The sequence below is a fragment of the Hippocampus guttulatus genome, chromosome 2, assembly GCF_054856545.1.
Source record: "Hippocampus guttulatus isolate MCC_2025c chromosome 2, RoL_Hgut_1.0, whole genome shotgun sequence".
Taxonomy (NCBI): Eukaryota; Metazoa; Chordata; class Actinopteri; order Syngnathiformes; family Syngnathidae; genus Hippocampus; species Hippocampus guttulatus.
The window spans coordinates 18,766,750-18,788,734 of record NC_141262.1 but is presented as its reverse complement, the minus strand read 5'-3'; the positions used below and the strand labels follow the sequence as shown (position 1 = coordinate 18,788,734).

The 21,985-nt window shown below is 40.8% G+C and overlaps 1 protein-coding gene across 1 annotated transcript in view; it reads right to left on the bottom strand.

Annotated features, from left to right (window-relative positions):
- Window positions 1-21,985, bottom strand: part of slit3 (slit homolog 3 (Drosophila)) — a 232,868-nt gene that overhangs the window by 189,572 nt on the left and 21,311 nt on the right. The window contains exons 3-4 of the mRNA XM_086100527.1: window positions 18,693-18,764; window positions 12,698-12,769 (exon numbers count right to left, since the gene is read on the bottom strand). Coding sequence (XP_085956653.1) covers window positions 12,698-12,769; window positions 18,693-18,764 — 144 coding nt within the window. The remainder of the gene's footprint in view (window positions 1-12,697; window positions 12,770-18,692; window positions 18,765-21,985) is intronic.

Genomic DNA, 21,985 nt, shown 5'->3' with positions numbered 1-21,985 from the left:
CATTTCTTAGTTTGTGGTAAGCAACTTTTGTTTTCTCGGCTTCACTTCTGAGTATCAATAGCCGTTTTGTGTGTGTGTGTGTGTGTGTGTGTGTGTGTGTGTGTGTGTGTGTGTGTGTGTGTGTGTGTAAATGACTGTAGGTGTTGTCTTTGCCTATATGAAGCATGTTGAGTTACCTTGTGTTTGAAATGTGCTATACCAATAAAGCCGCCTTGCCTTGTCCAGTGATTAAAATATCTTTTTAGTCCCTTAATGCTGACACCAAGAACAAAAGAACTGAATTACTGGTAGACCATTTGACTCGTTTACATTAGTTTGTTGTTTACTTTGTGTATCAGTATCTGTTGGGCCATTACTTTTTTTTGTTAGCATGCTAATTGACCAAGCTTGACAAATGAACACTCTCTGCTCCAGATGGCGTTTACAAGTTAGTTTGTTTTTCATTCTTTCCTGCTGCATTCAGCTTGTCAGCGATGACAATGATGGTGCTCTCAGGAGATGTATTGATTAGTAGGATAAAAAGAAAAGGACGCGAAGCTAATGGGGTCTTGTTGGTGGAAATTTGGAAGGTTTTAGCTCGTATGTCCACGGCATGAACTACAAATGTCCATTTTCATCTTATTTATTGGGGGAACTGCTTTCGTACGATTGTGAAGATAATGGTGTTGACTTTACTGGAGAGAGTGGACGCATGCAGCAAAGCCACTAACTGTGCCCATTGTCTGCAGTGGCGACTGGAAGCCTTTAAAGTGCACAAGCATGACACCGCACACTTGTAAAAGTGGCCGAGTTTGGTTGACGACAACTTTACACATTCTCCCGCTCTTGTTATTTATCAAGTAGCCCTTTTTCTTGTGCTCCTTCTATATTTCCTCAGAAAAAATATTTTGTCATGTGTAGTCAATTTTAAAATTACATAATTATTTGGAAATTATTTTCCCTTTTCCAAAATAAAAACACAAATATACTGTAGATATTTTAATAGTTATTGATTTATTGGTTATGAAACTGAACATTTCAAAATTTGTGTTCAAAATTTCATTATGATTAACCAATTATTTAATGAAATGAAAACAGATATTGAGGTATTGAGTGGTTAGCACATCGACCTCACAGGGTTCAATTCCATCTCCGGTCTCCCTGTGTGGAGTTAGCATGTTCTCCCCGGGTGGGTTTTCTCCGGGTACTCCGGTTTCCTCCCACATTCCAAAAACATGCATGGCAGGCTGAGTGGTCACTCTAAATTGTCCCTAGGTGTGGGTGTGGGCGTGCATGGTTGTTTGTCTCTGTGTGCCCTGCGATTGGCTGGCAACCAATTCGGGGTGTCCCCTGCCTACTGCCCGAAGACAGCTGGGATAGGCTCCAGCACCTGCCGCGACCGTTGTGAGGATAAAGCGGATCGGAAGATGAATGAATGAATGAATGAAAATAACACATATTGGATTGATATATTGGTTTGTTTTTTTGACAGCATTTGCAATAAACAAAGCAATTGAAATGTTCAATTGACGTTTTTTTACAGGATATTCGACAGAAATAAAAATATACATGAAATGTTCATTTTTGTTGTCACTATTTAAAATACATGTATTCATTTAATAACATCTATCAAAAGATGATAATGAACACATTCTATTTTAACCGTGTTTATTTATTTTATTGCATGAAATAAATTAACCAATTTTTTGATCAAATTAAAAAAAAATGTAGAATTGTTCACTCCACTTTTTTTTGCATCTTTACTACTTAACCAATTTAATAACTGATAAAAAGTGTTCATTGTATAATGTAGTCGTGTTTACCCAACGTTGTTGATTAGCCTACCATTTTATTTCATAATTTATAATAAATTAATGAACCCATTTTTCACAACATTGCAAATTAGCCATCACGACCGTAAGGAGCAACCAAACTGGAGCAACCGTTCCTGACTGCGCTTTCATCTCCTTTCATTCAAGTGTTTCCTGCAGATGACCGTCTTATGTGACTCATTCACCAAAAGAAGGCCAACGCACATAAAACCTTGTGTTTACAGTCCCGCTTTAAATAACAAACACAAGCCGACAACCTTCTAAACATCTTTAATTATCTCACTCCATCTTTAGTTCGATGAAATGATGTGGCCATTACGTGACGCTTGTTTTCAACCTCCTTTGCTTGTTGCAAAAACTCAAATGAGAAGAAACACTTTCTTACGTGAACTGGGAACTATTTTTTACTTGGGACCGATATAAAACAGTCAATGTTTAGCAAAGGTTAAACAAATGTGTTTTGATACATTGAGCAGGTGGAGTCACCCCATAAGTTGCATAAACACCCCCACTAGAAAAAGTCACAAAGTTGTGTTTGCGGCAATGTGGGCTCCGGTGCGTTTGTGTGTCGGCAAAGTCCGCAGTACACGCTCCCACTGTGTGTTTGCCAGCGGGTATATAAATAAATCGCGTTAGGTTTTCAAGTGGCTTTGCAGCGCTCTGTATTTAGAGGTTAGAGACGCTCTTTTGCTCCATTCATGTGGTCCGACTTTCGCTTACTCGCTTGCTAGCTTTGGTGCATCTTTCAATGTCACAACTTGTACCTTCGGCACATCGCGGCTTTTTGGCTTCACATAGGATGACATTTAAATCCTCGCCGATTGTAGCGACTCGTCCGCTGAGTTCAATGTGCTCCGGTGTTGTTTCCGGGTTGTGTATATTTGGGAGTTGGGTGCATTGGCAAGGGAAGGAAAATTACTTCCTGAAGGAAAATGGTTAACAAAAAAATAAAAATAAACTGTCGTCTTCACGAGGTGGACAAAAGATCGCTGCAAAGTGGCAGTCATGTGACTCCCATCAGACTTTGGTATGTCATTGTCAGACTTGAGACTTTCTTGGCTAAAACACACTCAAAAATTGTTTTTGAAGGTCTTCGAGCCCCGAGTGATGCAAAAAAATAAAATGATGAGCTGATTAAACATTGAAATAGATGGAAATTAATTGTGTGCAGTCAACCGCCACAAACTTGCAGTTTAGCATCCACGGGTTTGGCTCTTCTGGGGTTTTTTTCCCCAAAATAGTCATATGTTGTTGCTTATTTACATGTTGTTGCAACATTTTCATGGAAAATCTATCGTGAATGTTTATCTGCAATTTGGGGATTCAATTTTTTTCTTTTTTCCTCACAATGCATTTCACTGGGCATGAATTCCATGTGGATTTTCACTATTCGCGGGCCAGGCTGGTTCCTCTCCCCTTGTGAATATAACGGATGTACACTTACCATCATTGCTGATCTGTTCCCTCTTCACAGAACCAATATAACTAATCATTAGGGCTACATCGATTAATCGGCTGGACGATTCAATCAGCAGATATTGGCAATTTTGGGCAAATTTTTACCAATACTTTTTATTAAACATATTAAAAGACTGCAACATGAGAAAGAAAATAACATTCAAAAAATGTTTTCCCCGATTTTCTCCATTGTCAAGTTAAACAAGGAGTAAAGGACAACATAGTCACATCTCCTGCCTGTGATTCATATGTGTTTTAAGCTTCACTTTGACCAAAAAAAAGTTATTTTATTCCTTATATATTGTTTAAATTCATCCAGCCATGAATTGAGTTCAGCTCGGCTTAAAACAGGAAGTAAAATACGCTGTAATTCTTGATCCAGGGACTATTTTCAAGAAAATGTTCCCAGATGTGTTATGATGAAAACATCTGGGAACTGTTTTGAATTGTGCAGAAAAAAAAAGCATAACAAAGTTGGGTGTCAAACACCAAAACATGTTGAGCTAATGAGGCAAAAATGTGTCAGGAAAGTCCCAGTAAAGACATGTTGGGTGGCTTTATTTTTGTTTTGATCGATTTGTGATGGATGGATGAATGGATGGATAGATCGGGTTTGCTGATTGGTGTTTCAACGATGTTTGCCTAACTCCCGTTTGCGTGCACGCAGCAGCGGAATCATGACAAATCGGCCTCATTTGCAGCATTTGGACCCGACTTCAACAGCATCAATCACAAATCAACAATTAGGCAATTTGTGTGTTTACGCACAAACACATGCGACAGTCCAAACACACACAATTCAAGAGTCCTCTAGAGCGGGTGACAACAGTCAGCGCCAAGCATAAAGCCGAAAAGATGCCGGGCGACGTCCCGTAACAATCCCACAGACTGAAGACAAATTAAAACGCCGAGACACAATACATCAGTTGGTAACGCGAGGAACAAGACACACGAGAGGTTGTAGCGTCCACTTTTGCAGCCACATGAGCTTAAGAGACGATTTATACTCGCAAAGACAGACGCTTTGGAGGAAACGTGCAGACAGTTTCCAGGAGCGGAGCGCAACGTCTGACAGCCTCCGATGTCATCATTACATTCTTATTGCTCGTCTTGGCAAAGCGAAAACATGTCTAGCCGCGTAGAAATGAGTCATAAATGGCTTGAAATGATCCCCGCGACTCGAGCAAAATGAACATTTCAAGTACTTTTTCAATTTGTGTTGCAAACCGTTGACACCGGCTGGAAAGCGTTTCACGGGATTTCAACCAAGAAGTCGCGAGAAATTACCACAGAAATCATGTTCTCAAAGTCCGTATTCGTGATGTCCGGAAATATCAGGACTTTTCATACTTGAGCTTTGCTATACAATTGATTTTCAAATCAAAACAGCAATTCTTTTCACACTTCTGTGATTAAAGATGATGTATACCTGAAACAGGAGCACAGTGGGAAGTAAACACACGATGGAGAATCTTGTCGAAATCATACCTGTCAACTCTTTACGGATTAGCCATAATTCATACGGATTTTGTGGTGAATCTTACGTATATGGCCGTATCGCACAAATCATACGGATTCTGAACATTTCTGGGGGGGGTTTTCCCCCTAACAGGTAGTTCCGTTTGCTTTTGCCCAGAATGGTGCTAAATATGAATGGATGCTGTAACTTCGAGCCGATGGGTCAGCATTTGGAGTTGGTGAAAAAAATAACGCAGGAATACAACTCTGAACACAGTAATGCCACTAGAATGATGATTAGACATTAACCAGACATTGTATTATGGAGATCTACAATAAATATCATTGAAAATTTCGTGGGTTTTTTTCTGCCGTTATTTTGACATATAAAATGCTTTGGTATGTTATATGGATTTTTTGCTCTTTATAAGGATTTTTTTGGTAGTTTATACAGGTTGGCGCTCCGAAAAGTTGACAGGTATGCGAAATGCTACAAGGTTGGGGGGCGGAGGGACTACTTTTCTTCCGCCTGGAAAAGTGCGTAATGCGTAAACGCAGTGGCATGCTGCTCTGTAGGTCACATGGAGAGCATGTAGATGGGGTCGTGTGGAGCAGTTTACTTCATTATTATTTTTTTTTTTTAATTGTAGATGTATCCTTTATTGGGCTGACATTCACTCACTCACAAAAAAAAAAAAAAAAAAAAAAGTATCTTCAGTAAAACAGTTGGGTCAGAAATAACTCAATTTGGGTAAAAATAAAATAAAAAGGGCCGGTCCTTTACATGGGCCAATTTGATTCCAACTTTTTGACCCAGTTTTTTGGGTCATGTTGTGCAAAACGATTCACATTTTTGGGGTCATTTTGTGTTTCTTTTGCAAGTGATTGTTTGTCCTGCATACTTGTCTGTACAGTATGTTCATAATAAAATTAAAAATATTTTTTAATTATTCATATTTTTGTGACCTTTGTATTTATGAATGGTCTTTGCTCACATTTTTTCTTTATTTTGTAAAGGTCTTATTTTTATTGGACTTATCCTCAATTTTTTTGAGTACTATTTTTCCATTTTCTTCCCTTGCTGACATAGTGATCCCCATGTTCCTGGAAAACAGTCCACTCTTGTATCATTTCCGACTACATTCTTATTAAATTGTCTGCTCTGTTGAAAGATGAGTGCGCATCCAGGAGCTGCCAGGTCATATTTAATCATCCTTGAGTAAGCCAGATCACTAGTCTGTTGAGCAACATTGTAGCAAACGTTTTTTCTTTTGTGTTCTTTCCCCCCTCGTCCGCTTCTCAACTCCTTCCCCCTCCTGTCTTCTTCCCAACTGACGCAAGCCCTCCCATTCATCTTCCCTCGCTCTTCCTTCTGCTTTTCCTGGCGGCGGCGTCTGCTTTCGATTAGCCTCCCCGTGTAAACCTAAATTGTGATTAAACAAATGCTATCCGAGTGCGTTTGGCCTTGCGTCAAGTTTGTCTCTCGCGCGATTACACCGATTACACACGCACACAAGATGCACATGGACCACAGCTAAACATGTCCATACATAAGCCTACATGACCTGACGTGCACAAACATAAGCAAATTCATACAATCCAGACCTGCAATAGACACAAATTATGTATATGGTTGGATCATCAGTGAGCAGCCCAAAAAAAGACCCAAAACAAATCACTTGCTGGTAAACAGATTAATTTGAACCACAGTGAGTTTTTATTAACCAAAAAAAGTTGCTTTGCAACGACTCCCCCCCCCCCCCCCCACACCGTCCCGCTCACCTATATTTGTCCGCCTAAATCACAACCACATGCAGCCTCTGCGCTATTTCACAGCAAACATAAAAATTCTTTGACATTGGAAAGGAAAAAGACCCCCGTACTAGCCCTCTTGACAGGAGACAAGCTGGCTTGTTTTAGTCACACATCCTCCATGGAAAACGGACAAATTGACATGTGACACACAAGCTGTTTAACTTTTAGCCCGCGGACTACTTTGGAACCAACGTCATGCCGCGCTATTGGTACACAATGAATATGTGTCGACACAAAACATGCACGGCTCTAGAGAAAGGTGGGCGGTGCTGGAAGAAGGAAAACAAGCTATACATTTTGCCCGTAAATGTGGAAAAACTCAAAGATGCATCGGGGCTCGCAAACAAGCCGCCCACTGGCCAAAAGATGAGCTTCTCCTTTGGCTCGTGCTCCACCACTTTACCAAATTTCATTTAAATCCGCCTGGCACCGTCTCGCAAAAAGCAGCATGGCCAAGTCTGAACTCGAATGGACCCGAAGACCTTCTGCTAGGCTGATGTTGAATATTCTTATCCATTGAAACACGCACATTCAACTGAATCTCAATTGAATGTCAACTTTTGTATTGAGTAGATGTTGTGCGGAAACATTTTCTATTCATCTATAAATAAATTCTAAGCAGATAATATAGATGCAAGCCAACTATGTGAGCTTGCTGACAGGGTGGATAGTAACAGGGTGGACATTTTGGGCTTTTGTTGACATTTTATGGTAGCCGTTCACATGATTCAGTCAGCTGCCGGTAGAATTTGACTTCCAAGCGTCATCATGATATGTGTGATCCTCTGCGCGTTTGCCAGCAACTTGTTTCTTGCGTGTGGCGTGAAAAACAAACGCAAGAGGAAACAAGGGAAAACAAGGGCACAACGGCAACGCAAACATCCAAACGCTTCCCGTTGTCATTGCGTGAGTGCTCGTGGGTATAAAAAGGGGGCGGGGGGGGGGGGGGGGTGAGGAAAGCAAAGTAGGCAAGCGTGAAATCAGGTACTTCCTCACACCAATCGCCACGTAGGATCCATCGGTCAATCCCGGGGTGGGCATGTTTACCCCGACTTCCTGTAACACTAATCGAGATGTTCCAGCAGGTACAACAGCAGCGAAGGCCTCTGAACGGACGAGCGGACCAGATTCAAAGCGGCCTCTTTGTCTTTCTCTATTAAATTCATTAGGAGGAAAAGATCAAGTGACCCCAACGGGTTTCTCTCATGCTCTCATTCATCTCTTCGCTTGACTCTTTCCTCCAAGCTAAACTCGTGTTTACGGTGAATGCAAGTTCTACACATGGTCACATCTGGAGGCTCAACTGAAGTCCGACCTTTGCGCACGGGAATTGTGGGAAGTCACGCTAAACTCCGAGATTGAAACCGGCAACCTGCAACGTTGACATTCACTGACCTCAAGACTCACTAGCAGTTGTTGTTTTTTCCATTTGTAAAGACAATGACGAGTGAACTGCTGAATATATAAGAAGACATAATGAATTAATTTAACCACGTATTTGGAACCATCCCCACCTGAAGTGATTCAAAGACTTTTTTTAAGTTCCTGAAGAAGACGGTAGTTGGACGTCAAAACTAGTAGAGGTAAACTGAAAAAAAGAAATCGTAAAAGAAAAATAAAACTATTGAAGATGGACGAATATAAACTCATCGTAAAGAACGTTTTTTTTTTCTTTTTTTACCCTTTTGGGGACAGCGGTTACTACAGTGGACAGCTTATCGTGTTCATCGGGTTACAGGGTGCATGCAAGGGTTACAAAAAGTGACTGTAAAATAGAGTAATACAAATCCGAGCATTAAGGGGAGTTCATTGCATTTATACATTCCGTCACAGGATTGTTTTTTTCCAACACCCCCTATGAATAGTCGCAATGATATTTTCCGAAATTTTGCATCCGTCTTGCAGGCGGTTTCACTTCTGTCAACTCGAGGACAGGTTTGCCTCTAAAATGGTCATTGCAAACTCAAATGGCATACTTCTTGAATCTTTGTGGGGATGGCTTTTTGAGACTTTTTTGTTTTCTTTGTAGGTCTTGTCATGAAAAACATGATAAGCAAATTTCAGTTGAATAATTTAAGTTCGGTTAGTTTTTAGGGACGGTTTAAAGAGTGACATGCTTGAGATGAGTTAGCTGTAAGGTCCATGCAAGCTCAATAAGTGCCCATCCTGCGGCAGTGAGTTATTTTTTGTGAAGCGAGGAGTCTCATGCCAAACAGTTTTGTCCCAGTGGAGACTCCGTAACGTCCAGGAATTCATACGCCTCTCGTGCATCAGTGCGTGTGTGTCTTGGAAAAATAGCATTCCGCCACTCTTTGCAAATGTTGGGTGAAATCACCACACAGCCAAAACCGCAGACTCCAGTCCACCATTCATCTTTATCACCATTTCCATCTTTGGGTTGACCCCCCCAACCGAGCACCTCGTGGGGCATCGGATCCCACCGCCATCCATCAACAGGCCATCAGCCCCCCCCCCCCAGCCCCCACGCCAATTCAAAGATGACCTCTCCTCCAATCCTTCACATCAATCATCACTGCAGTGTGCCACAAATGGAGACAGCTAACTTTTTTGCTTCTTTCTATCGATCCCCCGCAAAGGTTGGTTGCTCTCCAAGACGGGACTCTGGTACTAATCTGGCCTGATAGGTTGGAGAGCAAAGACAGAATTTCCCCACCATGCGCACCGTCCCGCCGTCTCGAAACCTCAGACCGCAGGGCTTCAACAAGAGGATTGAGAGGTAAATCCGATCACGCTGCCGTCATTTTGACATCCAAACCAGAAAGCCACCAGTGTGTCTCTTTTTTCATCTCCATCTTCCAGAATCCTGCTGGGTTTGTACTTCACCTTCCAGACCTTCCACAAATCCAACAAATGTTTCCTCGTTCAAAGTCAACCGGCGCAGTTGCGGTTTGAACTCTATGGCTTGCAATTCTCAACCCATCTTCTTCATTACATAACAATCGCAGATCTTATTTATTTTGACTATTAGCCAAATGTGGAGCTTGTTTGACGGTCCAATCAGCGACTTTCATTTTGTGCTTCATTTATGGTGTTCCCAGAGTTACTTTGAAAACAACGAAATTAGATTGCAAGTTCGTTTATTGTTATTCGTTATATTCAAGAGATGTCGACAACCCCCCTGAACATCAAATTGACAACCAGCTTTGCCTCTATTTAATTGGGAATACATTTTTAACAGTTGCATTCAAGAATAAACTTTTCCACCCTCTGACCTTTTACTCATACTCTATTAGTTTTGGTTTGCCAGAGAGAGTTTTGTTTCAAGCACTTTCACATGACGCTGTTTTGAACATTACCACTAGCGACTCCTTTCAACCAATCAAATGGAGGCGGGCAGTCACATGACCACATAACAGTCACATGACAGTCTCCAAAGCCCAACACATAACAAGCACAGTTTTCAAGTGACTTCTTTACGTGAACCGTACATTGAAACGTCAACGTGTTGTCATCAAGGTCCGCCGAAAAAAGTCCATATTTCAGCCTACATAAACTCCACTTCCAACTTGAGCAAACACAATGTGGCTTTCAATGCAATCTCTGCCTGGTGAGCCTGATTGTGCTGTTTGACCTGAATTCGCACAGTTCTATTTTATATTTTTGTCAACAGTTACGCAGTCCAGGGCTCGGTGGTCCAGTGATTAGCGCGTCTACCTCGCAGTGCTGAGGATTAGTTCCATACACAAAAATACAAATAGCTGGGAGTTCACGAAAATCATCTCAGATTCCAAGCGGTCCCTTGGTACTGTGCTGGTACTCGGTTCCTAATAGCAGAATGTAAGAGACCCTTCCAATGCAATTGTTATGCAGTAGTCGCAGAATTGTGGCTCAAAGACAAAAAACAACATTGGCCGGGTAAAAGGCTCGGTCAAATGGCAGCGAAAGCTGGGGGAAAAAGTTGGGAGAAAGAAAATAAAGGGCACTAGAAGCAGTCCAGACACTGTAATTTACTTTGTGCTGATGGCAACGTCGGGATATAAAGAACGTGAAATTTATAATGTTAAGTTTGGAAGTGCACCCTCTCCTCGCTGTACCTTTTCCACTCCTGCAGCCGACCATGTCTGACCAGTGACAAATGGAGGCCTTTCCACTTCAATTAAGGTTTTGGGGGCTAACGCTAAGCCAGGCGGCGCGGGAAAAATCACACTGTCACTCATGAAGAACAAGAGGGCCCAAAAAGTCAACACGGCCGGCGCACGTGAGCCCGAGAGCGAGCGAGCGCGTGTGTGTGCGGAAGCCGCAATTGACGTAAATGACTGTTTCCCGCCCGCCGGAACGTTCAGGTTTGCCATCCCGGGCAATACATCACACCTCACCGCAAATCCACCGCGCGCGGCATCTAGGGCCTTCACTCACACACATGCGCACACACACGCACACGGGGGGAGATTACTTGGATGAAGCACAGAGACGGGGTATAAATCCTGGAATGAGAGCAGCACTTCCATGTATTTGAATTTACTGCTTTGTGAACAGCTCGGCACTATAAATACAAGGGGAGGATTAGCATTTTCGAAATAAAAGTCATCTAAAGGAGACTTACGGTGCTTTGTTTGGGTTGAACTCAAAATGAAAGTTCACCTTCAAGTCTGCATATTTGGAGAGAAAAACTATACTTACCGGCACAAAATGAGCAATAAGACCGGAATAGGTTCTACTAATTAAAAGAAAAGAACGGAATAGTGGAGGACAGAAAGGGCTGAGTTAATTCACTTGGAATTCACACCTGGGAGCAACTGAGGAAAAGTGGACCGCACTACTGGCTGTGACCTGCAGAGGTGCTACTGAGTAAATCTCAACTTGTTTGATTTCTAACCAAAAATGTCGATGGAGTTTGCGACATTTTTTGTGGATTTATTTTTTTTGGGGGGGGGGGGGATATTTTTAACATGATTTCTGTTCAATGGAAAAAATGAAAAGCTATTTTGAAAATCTCTGCACTCTTATTTTTTTCAGTTAAATTATTAGTTTAAAAAGTATATTTTGAAAAATTCTCAAAATGTATTTTTAAAAATTATGTAAAAATATATCAATATTTTTAACGAAAGAAATAACTTGTAATCATAATTGACTGGGGGGAAAATTATCAATCTAAACCGGTTTTATACAAATATTTCTTTTGAAAGTGAAAACAATTACAAATTGAGTGGGGAAATTGTTACAAAGGAGATTCATTTATTTATATCTATCTATCTATAGATATATCTATATCTATATACATAGATATAGATATATTTTTTCAAACTAAAAAGAGCTCTGATAAAACAAATCTTGAAAAATGTATTCTTTTAAATTTACATCTCTCCAAATACTCATTTTAAGTGTATATTTTAAAATCAATCTTGGAAAATTGATTTTCTAAAAAAAACAATGTATTTCTTTCAAATAAATAAGTAGGTGAATAATAAAAAAATGTATTGAAGAAAAGGACTTGCTTTTGCCCTCACCAACTTTTATGCCGTTTGCCTATAACATGCTGTTCATTATAGCTTTGGGTTTCCAACCCAAATTGGCTTTTAGGCTGGAAATCCACAAACATGTCGCAGCTGCGGCGGTTCCCCCAGATTTATTTGAATGACGTAATCACATCCTGTCAAGTTGAAGTTGCCATGAATAATACAAAGTATCTTGTCTCCTGGCAACTTTTCAAAGCGAATAACCGAGGTGAGAAGTTCACCATCGCAGTGGTGGTATTTCCTCTCCCCACCCCTCCCAACATGCAAACATGGACAGTATATCACCATGTGTGTTTGCGCGACCACGCACGCACACACGCACGCACGCCTGCAATCTAAAATGATTGCAGACGCACAATCAAAAGCAGCACCAAAAAAAATGTAAGCAGCTCTCATGTTTGCCTCAAACATCTTCACTCTAAGCATTGAGGCTAAAAGAAATAGAGTTCCCGAGTGGAAGGTAAGATGGTTGGAGAGCAGAAGGGAGGAAGAGCACCTTCAGGATGAAGCGCAGGGAGGACGCGTGGCAGTCTGACCTGAGCGTGCACTCCCATCACCCCATATACTCCAACCAAACAGAAAATGCATTCCGTCACGCGATCAGACATTCGACCCACCGACCGGAGGAAACGCGCGAGAAGCTGGCAAGCTCGATAGAGTTTAAACAGGGGTACTCACAGCCGGCCCAGTTTAGGATTGGACTGGAAGAGAAGTTCCGGGAGCAGCGCGAGCCTGTTCCTGTTTAGTCGGCTGTGGAGAGAAATGGAAGAAGATGAACAAATTGAATAATGAATAAACAAGGCAAAATAGTGAGATATAAGTTACATAAGTTATGACGGTATTTATACGTGATCACATTTTTACTGATTGTTCAAATATGAAGGTTGTTGGTTTTGTTTTTCTCTTTGGGGTGTGATTCTATGCATGATGACGCATGTGCCCCAAAAAAGTGCATTATTGGGAGGAGGTGTGTGAACAGGGGAGGCATAGGGTTTTCTTTGGACGGTTTATGTATTTGTGTTATCGCGTTTTGATTTGAGAATTGAATTTTTTTAAACTATTTTATTTGGATTGTTCTTGGCAGGATTAAAATGTTTCCAGACGTCCAGCGTGATCGGACATTTGTTTTGTGCTATGACACGCGTTCCAAGAGTTTGAGCCCAATCTACCCTCAAAAATAAATGTAGTTATTGGAAAGACCAACACTGTATAACTTGTTTGCATAACCGTTTTAAGTTATACTTCTTCCTACTCCCTTTGGAACATGTACGGTATGTATAAGTGGCTAAATTATTTCCGATGATAAGTTACCCACTGTTTTTGCTGTCTTTTTTGTTGCTTCCGTTCAATGTTTTGTTTGTGTGCATTGTATTGTTTCTTTCCCCATATGTGTACTTACAGCAAGATATGCATTCAGTTTATATCCATTTAAAATGAACACACACACACACACACAAACACCAAGAAAAAAATAAATACATAAACATTGGGACATTGACAAATCTCATTGTTTTGTTTCTAACCACCACCACCACAATGGATTTAAAATGAGATGTACAAGATGTGGGGTAACTGCGTGACTATGACTTTCAGATTTAATTTGAGGCCATTTACATTCAAATCTTTTCCTCACACTGGTTAACGGAACAAATTAAGAATTATGCCATTTCTTTTGCCATGGAAAACTCTTTGGTTGCCTCCCCTTTGGGTCATTTCCCCCCTCTGCACTGGGAAGTGCAGTCATAAAACCCCTACTTCAGGTCTCTGCAATTAGCCTACAAAAAAATTGCTCCTCCAAATTACAAAGTTGCTCCTCAAAGAAACTCAATGAGTAAAACTACTCTGCAAAGAAAAAGCTGATTTTAAAACTTGATATTTGAAATGTATATTGCAGTACTATATTTGAAAAACCTCAAAACACACACGAGAAGTTCAACATTCCCAGGCAGGATGTTCAAACCTGTCGAGCTGCGTTAAAAGTGCAACCGTGTCGGCATCAAAGGCCAGCACTGTTTACAAACAGCAGCCCCTCAGTCTTGTCGACTAGGAGATTGGAGTACGAGTCTTATCTAGACACCAAAGCGTTTGGCGGAGGAAGGAGGCGCGAGGATGTCAAAGGGCACAAGGATCACCAAGTAGACTGCGCGAGAGAAGACACAGACAGTGCCCTTTGAACCTGTGTCAACTTGATAACAAGAGCCGAGCTTTCACACCCACCTTGGGGGAGTTGGAGCCCAATCGGGATTGTCAAAGTTTTTAGGTCAAGCGGAGGATTATTATTATTATTATTATTATCATATATTTGTTAATGCTACAATGATTTACTGTATGTTACAACTCCATTAGGCACACGGCGACTTTTTAGGCCGCTGCCGTGCCTCTGTGATGTTCATGACTGATGTTACTTTCACATGCCGACAAAGACGGACGGAGTCGCTCGCCTGTAGTGAAGACAAGGTAGCATTTTCTGCCCCATGCCGCAACCACCATAAATCACCCGGCCTCGCCATGACGGTCACCTTTCACCCCCGCCGGGTGTCACATCAGCATGGCTGCCGGCGAGGTGTTTTGATCACCGTTTTGAGGAGATTTCACTATTGGGTACGGAAAGGATTTATCTCAGGCATGGTGGCTCGTCACATAAAATTTCGTATTATTGCTGCTACAATTTTACATTCGCATACTAAAAGTTTTATGTTTATGTAGTATTCTTGTATAGTAGTCAAAACACTTGAACTAAAGTTTTGCGACGTGCAATGCTACTGACTATCCTTGTTTTTGTTCACATAAGCATATACAGAACAGGATGAATACGATATTATTCATACCATATCATTCTAGGTTATATTTCTATTATGAATGTACATTATAGTTGTCAATACATAGCTGATAATTTTTTTGCTATACTGCTATTGAATATTCTTGTTGCTGTTCAGATTCGCATTTATCATATGCATAGTCATCGAGTACAGATACCAGGTACCGGAATCGAGCCGATACTGGCCTTATTACAATGCATCGGTTACTCAAAACGTCGGTCGATACCAGGCACCGATACCAAACCCTCTCGTGTCTGTAAAGTGCTATCAATAGCAAGCATAGCAGACAGAACGCTTTTCTCAGGGAACTCTGTATCCATGTCAATCCTCGCATATGCCTGTAATTGTGCTTATATTAATGCTTAGAGTGCATCATTCTGTATTGCGACCAAAATGTATGTTTATTTCCCTCCCACCCTCTCCAGCCCGCCCTGACAGCACTAGGTAGCTCCTTCAGCCAGAGACTGTTACACCCGCGCTGCAAGAAGGAGAGATACCGACGCTCGTTCCTACCAACTGCTGTCAGGCTGCTGAATAAAAAATAGCAACAATAATATTAATAATAATTAAATGATGTGGAAAACAACTGTAAATAGCACTGTGATTTATCCATTTTGTATTTATATTGCACTTAATTGAACGGTGTTTGTTTTTTTTCTTCTTCTTTCTGCCTACATTCTTGCTGCTGGAGGCTGTAAATTTCCCCAGTGTGGGACAAATAAAGGATATCTGATCTTATTTGCTAACTCAGTAGCTCACAGAGCATTTTTCCTCTTTTGAATTTCACCCATGTCCATCCTCTCATATTCCCATTAGGATTCAATTTCTACATGTACGTGTACATTTATGTTTATAAGGTTTCTATTATTGCTTAGAGTGCATTATGAGTATGGTGGTACCAACAGTATGTTGTTTGTTTGCTAACTCAATTTGGGTGGTATGAAGACTTTCTCCAGCATGATATTTCATGTATGTACGTATTTTACACGGTCAACTCTTTTTATCGACTGAGAATGTTAGTATTATTATTTTTCCAGTTGATTGCAGTACAGGCAACATAGCCCCTTTACTCATAACATCAGCCCCGATATTTTGTATTATGGATGGTATTTTTCCTCTGGATAGTTGTATTTCATTATATTTGATCCATTTAATATTTTGCTTCTTTTAATACATACAAAAACATCTATATCCATCAATATCGGCTGATCAGAAATACTAACATTGTGATAAAAATGTCACCCATATCGCATATCCCGGTTTTCCAACTTCGCGTCATATTTCATAGTTTACAGTTGAACCTGTATTATTATACTCGTCAGTTTGTTTGGAACAAAGATGAAAATTCAGGGGGGGTTTTAATCCAAAGTAATCCAAAATTCGGAGTTAGCTGTTTGTTTTAGGTTGGACTCAAATTTGCTTTTACAGTGGCGGAAGGGAACCGAAAAAAAATGACCTTCTTTAAAATTAGCTGCCATTGGTTCAATAGAAATTATATGAATCAAAAGTACTAGTTGTATCAGTTACATGGCTATCGGTGAGTACTCATGCTGGTATCGGTCTGAAAAAAAATTGGAATTGAACATCTCTCATGCATGGTATTCTATTTTGTCTATATATTCTGCTGCATCTTCTTCTTACTGCTGTAGAATCAGACTTTCCCCACATTACGGGGCTTCCAAAGGCTTATTCTAGTTGTTTCTCTTCATATGTTGACAGTTTCAAGACTTGGAAAATAAATGTTGCTATTTCCAAATGAAAAAGTATGTTTCAAGTCAACCGCTTTGAACCTCCTCCCCCTCTCCTCCTCCACATGGCCCCCTTTGGCGTCTTCCTTCCATGAACTCCGACCCTGGCCTGACCTAGCACATTAGGGGAGGTTTTTTGTTTTGTTTTGTTTTGTTTTTCTAAGGGAAACGCACCTCCGGCTCCCCCACACAAACACTATCACAATGTGCCATCTCCACCCGACTACACGTTGCTACCACTCCACTGACATGCAGTAACAACATTTTTCCCCTCCTCAGCTCTGTAGATTACAAGAAGATGTCAATCAAATGCTCTACTGTTTGTCGTTGTCACTTCCTCATTGGTATATGGTCCAAGATGGTGTTTTTTAGGTGTGCCCGACTCAGAAGAGAACACTTCGTCAACTAACCAACTGCAGCAGGGAGGCTATTATTAAACTCCCTCTGACTCAGACGCACATTTTAAATCCTAGCCTGTAAATGGGGTCAATGAACTAAGCTAACCAATTAGCCCAGTGCATGTGTTTTTAGAACATTGCTGAAAAAAAAAAAAAAGCTGGCCGCAATCAGTTATTTTTCCAAGGCAGCAAGTAGTTTTCTTTCAAAATAAGGTCACCGAGATAGAGAAATGGAAAGGTTTGGCAGATCAAAGTGAATTTTGTTTTTGCAATCCAGTGTAGCCTTTTTTGAATTGGGGAAGGGTGGCGGGGTCGTTCCCAAGCGCACGAAGCGCAATTTTATTTTAATTACAACTAATGTCTTCTCACTTTATACTTGAATTGCAATAAATGTCTCCCTTCAGCCCATTTGAGAAATACCTGCACATATAGACCAAAACAGAACTGTCAAAGTCATTCATTGCCTTGCAGTGAGTGTCATCCTGTCGACTCAAACGTGTGTGTGTGTGTGTGTGTGTGTGTGTGCACACACGCATATTTTGGAAAAGACAGAGCCAACCCAAAGTGTGAACGAATGCATGCATACCGGCTCGTGCACTCATGAATGCAGATGAGAGATTTTTTGTTTTAAAAAAATAATTGAAAAAAAACCGTTAAGTAAAATGTAAACATGTTTTATAACAGATTTTATTTCTAATCCATTTTACATTTGTAAACAAATCTCAAAGTAATTGAATAACATAATTCATGTTTAATTGTAGTATTCATATTTGTTTTTTAATCTGACAATTGTTTAATAAATTAAAACTATGAAATGGTTGGCCTATTATTACCTTCTTCAAAGATAAGATATCCTTTATTTGTCCCGCAATGGGGAAATTACAATCAGAATTCAGAAAGGAAAAACGCTGGGTAGGGAGAGGGAAAAGAAAAAAAAAAAAAAAGTCATATTTTGAAAACATTTTTACTGGAGGGGTGGGGGGGGCCTTAATCATATCATCATGGTGGTAAGATTGGCTACATCCTTAATGAAAATGATCATTCAATTCTATCCCTGAAATTAAAGTATTAATAAATATAAAATGATCATGATTTGGTTCCGTTTTTCACATTTTCAAAAAAATAAAAACAGAAAAAATGACTGAGACCATTATCTTACCAAGGTGATATGTAAAATGGTATTACAATATATTCTTTGGAATTCCTAAAATTCTAAATTACATACAGTACAGTTTTTCAAACAGCTAAATTAACGCAATAAATGGGTATTGCAGGACTCTTGATCATGTAAATGCTTGGTGGAATGTAATATTTGTGGGTTAACATTCACTAATTCACCTATTAGCTGATTTATTTTATTTTTTTGTGGGGTAACCTGTCTTCCATTTGTCATGGGAAAAATTTGCCTATTTGCGATTTTCTAAAATAAATACAAAGGCCTGAAGTTTTCTTTCTCGCTTGTTTCCCTCCAAAGCCCAGACTCGCACATCCAATCACAAAGCTAACAAGCAGCCATGTTGGATTTGAAATTTAAATTCTGCTTTGAGTGAGCAGGTAAGATGACTTTGTGCATGCCGGCTGCGGCTGCATTGGCTCAATGTCGGCCGATGAAGCAAAAAACTTCATCCGAGCGTCGGCACCATCGAAGTAATTTTTATAAAGGCAGGAGGTCTCCTGTACTGAGTATGAGTGAGGTTGGGCTCCTTACAGTCTCTCCAGCAATCGCAGGTCTTGGAAGGCTCCTCTCTCGACGACACTGATTTGGTTGTCCTCCAAGTGACTGTAGTAACACAAAGTGAACAACACAAAACATTGGTGAGCTTCAGCACAAGCTCGCACACACAAAAAAAGGGAAGGTATCAAATGAAGAATGATCTTGCATCTCCATTACAAGTGATTAATTCAATTTATTCCCACTAAGTAGTTTGGAAGGATTTCATTCATTGACAGATGTTTTCAGCTGACCCGAGAAAGAGAGACACAGGTTGAATATCCTCCTCCCGCCAACACAAATAGAAAAGTCGACCCGGTGCCAGATTGAAATGGAGACGTTTGCAAGGAGGCGATTGCACTTTTAGGACCAAAGAATGCTTGGGAAAACAAAAATAAGACATCACGGTGATTGAAAAATGAATCTGACATGACGCAAAGGTCGACGGCGTTCAATGTCACAACGCGGCGAGCCAAAACAAGCAAATATCAGCTCATCCCGCTTCTCTGTCCTATCCTCTTTCGTCACTCCACCGCCCCATCTTTGATCCATCTTTCAACCCAATTGCTGTTAGCGTGTAGTCCCGGCATTTTTTCTTCAGGAAGGATTACGCAGTCTCCACCAATACTTTGTATTCTGAGGAGCCTTGGACAAACACCAATCACTTTCCAATTTAATTTCATCAGAATCATTTACGGTACTGTCTTCATCAGTCCGGCCTGTGTTTAAAGAACGCGTGCAGCTGGATTCTGTCCACCGAAGCGCAAAGACATTCGTATGTAGCATCAACCCTCACTGTGAGTTCATTTAATTAGGACTCGTTTGGATTAGATATACAGCGGGACCTCCAGTTCTGCAATCTGGAGTTCAAGTTGAATTTTCTGTTTTAAAATAAATAAATTTAAAAAAGCGTCAACATTCAAACAACTTGGCGGTAAGGCAGCTAGCCGAGACAAGAAGTTCGGAACGGTATCGCCGTCAACTGCTGTGCCCTGCTTCCACCAGCGGTATGGCTGTAAACGCAGAGGCGCTAATTTACAAACGCACAGTCAGTGTTGACAACCTTGACATTTTGCAGCTGGTCTAGCGATTTTATTTTGAAAGTGACCTGCGACCAATGTGTTTCAAAACGTTTTCTTTATGACAAAAGGAGGCCAGGCAATTGCTGTTTCACTCACGCTGAGCACATTTCAAAGGTGCCATTTGATAGATTAGCCACATGACCTGAGGAATACAGTAGCTATGAAAAGTCTGCACACCCTTGTTCAAATGCTCAGTTAAAAAATGAGACCAAGGCAAATAATTTCTGAATTCTTGACAATAATTAAACAGGACAGCAGTAAACGTTACTCAGAGATGGCTGAGAGTGTCCCTACACTTATTTTTGGAAAAGAAAAAATATTTTTCTTTTCTAGGACATACATTTTTAAAATGTATATACTTTCAGATTTGTTTTTTTAACTTTGACCGACGCAAACTTTACACCGTGCTATGACGTTTCAAAAAATTCAGCGTAAAAAAAGAATTGTGAAAAGTTTACTTGTATCACTGATTTTAAAAAACTGTAAGAAAAAAAAAAGAGCATTCCGTGACTTATCTGTACAACGGAAAAGAAAACTGAAGTATGAGGGCCTTCAGAAGCCTCCTGGAACACCAGAACTTTGTTTGGGATTGTCAGAGGCACTCTAAGAGGTGTCTGGTGTGCTACTTACTCACATTTAACATGAGTTTGAATGTGATGGTTAATTCTGAAATATATAAATTCAAATCATCTCAAACATTCCATAAACAAATTGTGAGCAACGTTTCACCAAAGAAATGCAGTGATATTACGCTCCGGAACTCTTAGACCCAAATAAAGGAATTTGACTAACACTTCAGGGGAAATTCAGCTTGTTTCACAAAATGGGTTCAATGTGAAGCACACGTTTTCACCTACAAACTGAACGCACTTTGGAATGAGTCATTTCCACCACAATCTGGAGCAAAGCTGTTGGCTGCAAGGGTCCCGCATGCTTGACACAGAGCCAAGATTCTTTTTGTCTATTCAAATTGTTTGGAATCATTCTTCAGGTCTTTGTGGTTGGCCGCGTGTCGAGTTTTTGCATGGCACACCAATTTTGAATCAGTTTAATGATGCCGCTTGGCTATGAAGTGCTGCCTCCACGAGTGAAAATACAATCCATTCTTTTACACTTTTCTTTCAGGGTGCTCACTTAGTTCTTTAGACCGTGGGCTGCCTCTTCCGCAACTTGCCTCCTCTCAACTCCTTAGCTCAGCCAATGGCCGTCAACGTAACAAAAGCATACGTTTAAGGCAGTCTTCCTCAACTGGCGGACCACCGACCTCCTCTGTCCGGACCCTCGGCAAATTGTATAAAATAATCAATTATAAAGTGATTTTTACGTTATACATTTTATATTTTTAGACTATAATCTGCGCATTACCGCGATCGCTTGTTAAAATTATCCGTTGTATTCTTCGCGTGCACTAACAGATGTATTGCAGTGGACCGCAGCAGCGCGACTGTGTGTGTATAATGTTTTGACTAACTGGAGACCCTGGCTGAGCAGGGCATGACGGCGATAACGATGCGCCGATTGGCTCCTCCGAACTTAAGGTGTGCCCATACATAAGCGTCAGCATATACGATGCGCTGATTGGCTCCTCCGAACTTAAGGTGTGTCCATACGTAAGCGTCAGCATGCGTCTATCCCAATACACACGCATTCAAAATGGATGATTGTGTCAGGAAACAGACGCATGCGCGACGCCACAGTGTGCTCACAGCTTCAGCCCAGGAGAGCCGCACACAGACAATTAGACAAGATGAATCGCGGGAGGTTTCGATTGTGTGCAGTTTTGCTCCCGTCTACCCGGGGATCTTTGCAGCTGTTTAACAGCAGAACACCGCAACATGGTAAATGAACATCCCAATGGCGTCCTCAAATAATATTTGCATGCCTCAGACATTGCATTCACCTTTAGTGGAAGAACAGCACTGCACATTCCTGTGTTCCCTTGTGTCAGTATTTAAACTGCTCCCCAATGACCGCCGTGCATGGGACCGGACCTTGGTCTTATTAAAAAAAGTGGATTATTTGATTTCTATTAGGTCTGCATATGTCAACATGTCAACACAAAAGATTGATCACGGATGAGAGTTTGAATCAATTTTTAAACGTGCTATCGGGTCATAATACAACAGCATTCCTGCAAGTTTTCTGACATTGTAGATTATTTAAAATGGCAGTTAAAATGGCATTCACAACTGGTTGGAGAAACAGTCA